Raw genomic sequence first — 7,139 nt, forward strand, 5'->3', positions numbered from 1 at the left:
TAAGTTCCAGTCAAAAATGTATTCTAACTTTTTTTAAATAAGCTATATTTAATATGATTGTCATAATATGCCACCCAGTTAGGCATGTTTATCTGCCATTGTCTGAGAAATATTTTAAGAGTTAAGTTTAATATTTATTTTTACAATATTCATCAGAAGTTAAAGATCTTAAAAGCTTTAAAAAACTTAAAAGATCTTTATTTTTGTTAAACCTTCATTTCTTTTAAATAGGCGCCTAGTCTGTTACAGTTTTTATTATGTTTTTTAGATGAGGGAGGTAAACGATTAAAAACGAGTCGATTTTAAAATGCATTTATTAGTAAATAAAGTAAGACTAAACTAAATAAATAAACAATAAATAACTTAATCTAGAAAATAAATTAGGATTTTTGGTATCGCCGCCGCAGGTCATTATGTGCCCATGCCTGTGAGTGCAGTAAGTGGGGCGTGCCTGCAGCCAAGTCGGGTCTTGTGTCGTTGGTCACGGTCAGTTGTCGCAGTTAGAGTCTATTTACAGCAAAGAGTTGGAGCAACATTCGTGAGGTATCTGGAGACTTTAACGCCGGGTTGAAGTCACTACTTTCTGGCCTGGTTGGCCCTCGCCTGAGCAGAGTAGGCCAGATCGTGAGCGGACCTGCCCCAACCGTGACCGCCTCCGTGGGCTTCGGTAGCGTACACGACCTGGTGAGACTCACCACCACCACCGCCTCCACCGACCAGCTTCTTCAGACCGATGATGGCCGACAACAGAAGGGCCATCTTGCCGACGAGGAGGGCCTTACCAGCGAGGAGTGCGATCTTTGCCATTGCCATCTGCATCATCATACCGCCCATAGCCACAGCTGCCATCATAATCATTCCACCTCCCTTCTTGTCACCACCACCGCCGCCGTAACCGCCCTTCTTACGTCCTGGAAACACAGAGCATTGCTAAATATACTACATTCATACATCAAAATTATTAATAATGTATCTTATTTGTTTAATTATAACTTGTAAGAAAGTAAGGTTTCTCTGTTACATTGAACTGTTCTACACTCAAAGGCCTCGATGACAATATGGATGATACATGTCGCCATACCAAAAATAGAGTTAACTATGGGGATACAAGATAAAGGATATTTTAATCTTTAAATGTTGAATACTTGAATATATGAAAAGGTATATAAATATACAAGAATAATAATTTGATATTAAGAATTGCCTCGTATTAGATAATTGAATTAAAATATATAATTAAATATGTACATTTTATTAAAAATTATTATATAATTCTAAAATATTCTTACTTGACTCTTATCTTATCTTATCGAATATAGCGATTATAAAAATATTTTCACTATGAATCTACTAGGTTGAAGGAATTTTCAAAAGCCTTTACGATGTTAATAATGTCGGAAGGGGGCGCGTATTGTAAATTCTTATTGTAAAATCCTTCCTTTTTTTAGAAGTCTATGCCTCCATGATACAGGCATTAACAACCGCTCAGCGGAAAAACGACGGGAATGGTCTTTGTCGCTTCAGTGTCTGCTTCCTTTGTAAAGGAGTTCCTTAGCATAGGCCTTTGTTGGGTTTCAATTGTGTCGAAACCTCAGCTTAGCCTCAATGCACGCGCCCTGTGCATCGCAGTTTCATGGAGTCTATTCTACACTTTATTATATATTTTCTTCAAAATGATTTAAAAAATATTTTTAATTTTTTTTTTACATTGAATCAGTGCCAAAAACTGATCTTTAAGCATTTTTAAATGCAGCTATATCTTGCATTAATTTCAATATAAAAGTGTACAAACATTGCGTAGAAACCGATGTTTAGTATCAGATTTTAATACATTAGGGGTCAAACTTGTACCTTTGAGCTGCTTTAGTATCGATGACCCTACAGCGGTATCATTATTCCATATTCGCTTATCGGTATCGACGAGTAATGTAAATTTGTTAGAAAGTAGCTGAAATTAAACAGATTATGATAAACATGGGATGAAATATTGCTTGTATTCCAACAAACAGTGCTAAACATATAAACTTTATTTTTATCCCAAGTTTTGGTTATTGTTGTTATACTTTCGTTTATAGATTTACGGAATTATCAACGTGTTTATTTCTATTTGAAAGTTCTTTTGAACAGAATTGAATCGATCAAACACTAGAACTAATAAAACTTCTTCAAAGAAGTTGGGTAACATTTGTATTGCAAATAATACCTTAGTATGTTACATAGCTTATATTTTACATAGTTGTATTTCCTTTGTTGATTTTCAGATAAATTTCTAGAGTAAAGTGCTAATTAATAATTAATCGATAGCGGCTTAACACATTTTTATTATTGATGAATCAGATATTGTAATAAAATAGATAGTTTTTCAGATAATATACATAAGTAGGGAAAATTCCTATTTACCACAACATGGAGTTGTTATTTTCCTGGTGCATTATTATGTCAAGATACAGTAAGACGGAACGAATTTTTTTTTTACAATTTATGGATACCATGTAATATTAATCTAACAATAAAATAAGTGTATTAATAGTGTTTGAAGAGAAATAATTTTGACTGTGGTTTTTAATGGATATTTGACTTATTAGATATAAATGTTTTGACCTGGGCAGAATAGCCTGTATGAAGTTTTTAGAGTGGTTAAATTATATGTTTCATAGTGAATTGAGTAGATTGTCCCTGAAGATGGCCGAATTGGCCGAAACGTTGGACGTGTAAAAGAAATAAAAGTTTTGAGACTATAATTGGATAGTGTTTTGAATTATTTATTAAAAAATTACCAGTCTCAAGAAAAAAATTGTTAAGATTATAAATAAATAAAATAAGTTTTATAAAAAATAATCTTTAGAGCCATTAAAAATATATCTTTTAGCGGAGATTGTCGATTTTCCGCTGAGTTCTCTGAGCATCGGCTGCTCGATGACAGTAATTAGGTACGACGGTACGCAGGGCCGTGAACGATGGCACAGATCTCACTCGAGTCATCAGCCTCTTTAAGGAAATGGACCATTTTGAAGTAGTTCTTGTTGTCGGGGAAATGTCTTTCTAGCCTTCAATAAATTTAGAGCAAGTCAACTGCATATGTTATAAGAACAATATCAATCAATAGGAGTTAAAGAGATTTACAATTCGAGATATGCTTGAATTTCGATGCTTATGAATTTTCAAAATAAATATCTCCTTTTGCTTAATAAAATCGAATTCTAAGCGACTTTAGTAAATTTGCTTATTTGCCAGATCAGTCGGAAAGTCATGACTTGAATCAATCAAACCCGTACTGTCAGTCCAACTGACACTCACTTATATATGATATTTCAAACAGGATGGTTAGGATCTTGTACGATGTGACTTTAAATTCGCAATGAGCAAAAAGCTTGTGTGGACATTATTTTGGTATCTTTATGAAAGAAATAAAGTGAAAGCCCCCACCAATATTTCTGCACCCCCTCAACTTCAAATTTTGAATGATTGCAACATTTTTTCGGGAATCCATCAACATTACCCCTACACAATATATTTGAGCGTCCATCATCGGTAATACTTTCATTCTGACTGACTATGTCGAGACCTTTTAAGAATTATTCAACACACGCAATTAATGCATTAGTTATTAGGATTCAATGGCAACTAAGACAATCTTTAGAAATAGAGAGAACTCGTAAAATGGAGTGCACTTTCTCCAGTATTTTCTGGAAAAAAAAGTAAATTTTAGAGGCTGGAATATACCTTAGAAACGTCTTTTCTACGTCAAAATCTTAAAACCCGAATTATTACCGATCTCCTGCCTTAACACCATAGGACCTTTGAAACCACTCACATTTTTCTCTCGTTCAATTTAAAGCTGTAGTAAGAAGTTAAGAATACAAATTTGGATTCGTAACTTCTTCATAAAATTCTTTTTCTTATGACATCTGACTGAGAGAGCCATTTTTAATTTATAACTAGGTATCGAATTTTAGTTTTATCTCTAATAGGAGTATTCAAATTTTTGTATCAGATGCTTTTTAGTGTTAGTAGCTTAAAGCTTATAAATTTTTTTTATTTATTTTTTTTATAGATGTATTTACAAACCGAATTGGAGAAACCTCCAAGATAGGAGGTGCAACTAAAACTACCATTTACGCCAGGCGTGCACTGTGTCCGCCTAGAATAACGCGTTCCTCCAGGGTTCAAAACCGTAATTTTTATGGATAAATTTCACAATAAAAGTTAACGCATTTATTTTATAATTAACGAGTTACTGTTAGAATTATTATTTTTAAAAAATTACATAAATAAAATTAAATAAAAATTTCTGTTTGAATCAATTTTAGTTTAATGTTTAATTATTGAAAGGAGTAAAAACGGTTTGAGGTTAATTATTCCATGGCTAATAGCATAATGTAAACTGTATATTAGTTGCCGTCGTGGCAGTGTTGTCACACTAGATGTAAATACAAATATCAACCGTGATAGTTGATAATACTTGTGTTGATAGTAAACGTTAAATCCTGTGCACTGTGACAGTTAATAGCCACTGCTATGTCTGATAATGATTGTAACGTCATCATATATCGACCAATACTCGTTAGAAGCAAATGCTTAAAGAAATCAAAGGGCGAGAGTAAATTTATTGCTCACTTATAATTCCTAAAGGCACGATCTAGACAAGCCCTGACACCCGATTATACTTGAATCAGACATTTTAATATCAAAATATTTTTATTTTTAAAGTAAGTTGAAACTCAGAAACTCCTGTTATGTAAATCGTTAAGAGGGGCATGCAATTAAATCCATGTAAATTAAGATTTTGTGGTCGGTGTTTCCCAAACTTCTTTTTACCGTAATCCTTTTTAAGCCGTGAATTTCAGATGAGTTATAAACCTTACAATACGAAAAGGATACTGATCCTGTATTCTCTACAAAGAAGATTAAGATAGCATTAATTTGAATATTTTTTAAAATAAAATATTGTTTTATAAATTTTTCTTTCATGATTTGATATTATTGACACCTTTATTTTTCAGTCTTACATTTTACGATTTTTTTAATATATATTTGTGCTATGGATAAATTTTGCTTTTAAAAAGAAAAATATACCTGGTCTATAAAAATATAAATAAGAATAAAAAAATAACAAAGAATTATATAGAAAATAACATAATATGCCTGATCCAGTTTGCGGACTAGAATTCCGTGATCGTGTACCACAGACCACAAACCACAGCACTTACAAATTGGTCTCACACTTTTACCGGTCCATCTTTCACAGCTTTCTACCAATAGCTGTAGAAGTTATTAATTATAATTTAAGATTTTTAATTATTGATAAATAATATTCAGGTAATTATAAATTATATTTATATTACTTGTTAATTGTGGATTTTAAAGTTTTATTTTTTCTTATTAAATGTCAATTCAAACGACTAAGATAAATAATATATTAAGATAACAGTTTATTTAATATAATAATAACAAAAATTTATCACAGTTTTATTCTATACCTATATATATTTTAAATTTCTGTTACGTTTTAGCCTATTCTATTGGCCATTTCTTCACTCTACTCAACAATATCATAAAGTATTAAAATGGATTTAGTGAATGACACAATTTCTTCCTTATTAAACTACAATAGTTTATTTCATATCATCAGCAACGTGATGACAAAATTGTGTCATTCACTAAATCCATTTTAATTCCATAAGACTCTTCCAGTTAAAGGATTATTAAATTTATCAAAAAGTATTTTATTACAACTCCTGCAAGTATTTGTGATGCTTTTTTTTTATTCTAGTTATATGAGGCCATTTTGCTAGAGGTTTTTGTATCTAAAATATATAAATTAATGAGGAGAAGATGGTTGGGGGTGCGGTCAATGAAACACAAATAAGTATGATTAACTTATTTTAATGTTTAAAAATAAGTTAACATTAAAATAAGTTAGTCATACTTATTTGTGTTTCATTGACCGCACCCCCAACCATCTTCTCCTCATTTATCATCCACGGTCAACTATCTCTCATAATTATATAACTTAATATTGCTCACAAGATATAATTTTAAATAAAATTTTATAAATTATGAAATTTATTTTTTTCTTAATAAAATTTACTTTCAGAGTACGTCTCTATGCTGTTTTTCTCCGTGAATTTCTCCCCGGCATAGTTGAGATATTTCACTATTTATGTGTCTCTTTACTTTAATTTCTTAATTTCTCTTTGCTATATATATTTTTTTGTATGCAATAATACTAAGATGAATATAAGTTTTTTTTTTGGAACTATATTTAATATTGAACAGGGCTCACAATAAACACCATTAATTATTTTGATAGAAAATAGCAAAATTCCATTTTTCAGGCTGTATTTTATTTCTTGAAAATAAAAGTTAAATCAAGTGAAAAATATCTATTTATTTAAAGAACTATAAAATAAGACCCTAAAAGTCTGCATAGTTAGGAATTTATGATTTCAGATTTAAAATTTTTATAATAATGAAACAAAAAAAAAAAAATAAAACACACGAGTACTTTGTACCTAGGGCACTCTGTGTCGGATTCGGCTTCCAAAGTTTTATATTAGATAGCATTATTATACAATCATACAAAAGTACATCTCTGTCCAGAATCTTCAGCAAGCTGTAGTGGCATGGGAAGCGGAACTAGAGAGAATAGGCATGATGATAAATACAAGTAAAAGCGAAGTCATGCAAATTGGACGAGAACCTGCAGAGAGAGGCAGCAGAAGATGACACGTACCTAGGTACAAGTTATTAGCAGAGATGGTAAAATTCAACAAGAAATATCTAATAGGATTAAAAAAGGAAATAAAATTTATTACCATTTCTACAGTTGTTGGGAAGCGTGAAATTGAGAGACCACTCAACTGAAATTCTAGAGAAGAGGCTGTTGAAGTGGTTTGAAACTATATGCCGAATGGATGAAGACGAAAATTCTTCGAAGCTAAACCAACTGGCAAAAGACCAAGAAGAAGGTAGGAAAGATGTTGGATTTCATACGGGCTTTGGCAAGGGACTGAAACAGATGGAACGCTTGGATCGTGGCACCTCCATACTAAGAGGCTCTGAGGAGGAAGACAAAGAAGAAGAAGAAGAAGAAAACATCTTATAAGTGTTTGTTTCTTTCAAATTAAAATATATAT

The 7,139-nt window shown here is 31.6% G+C and overlaps 1 protein-coding gene across 1 annotated transcript in view; it reads right to left on the reverse strand.

The window, feature by feature from the left end:
• Positions 1 to 296: 296 nt before the first annotated feature.
• The window catches only part of LOC106679276 (uncharacterized), an 11,233-nt gene continuing 4,390 nt past the window's right edge, over positions 297 to 7,139 (reverse strand). Inside the window, exon 2 of the mRNA XM_014418342.2 lies at positions 297 to 911. Coding sequence (XP_014273828.1) covers positions 577 to 911 — 335 coding nt within the window. The 3' untranslated portion in view covers positions 297 to 576. The remainder of the gene's footprint in view (positions 912 to 7,139) is intronic.

The sequence above is a fragment of the Halyomorpha halys genome, unplaced genomic scaffold (genome assembly GCF_000696795.3).
Source record: "Halyomorpha halys isolate HHAL.00 unplaced genomic scaffold, Hhal_1.1 Scaffold190.1, whole genome shotgun sequence".
Taxonomy (NCBI): Eukaryota; Metazoa; Arthropoda; class Insecta; order Hemiptera; family Pentatomidae; genus Halyomorpha; species Halyomorpha halys.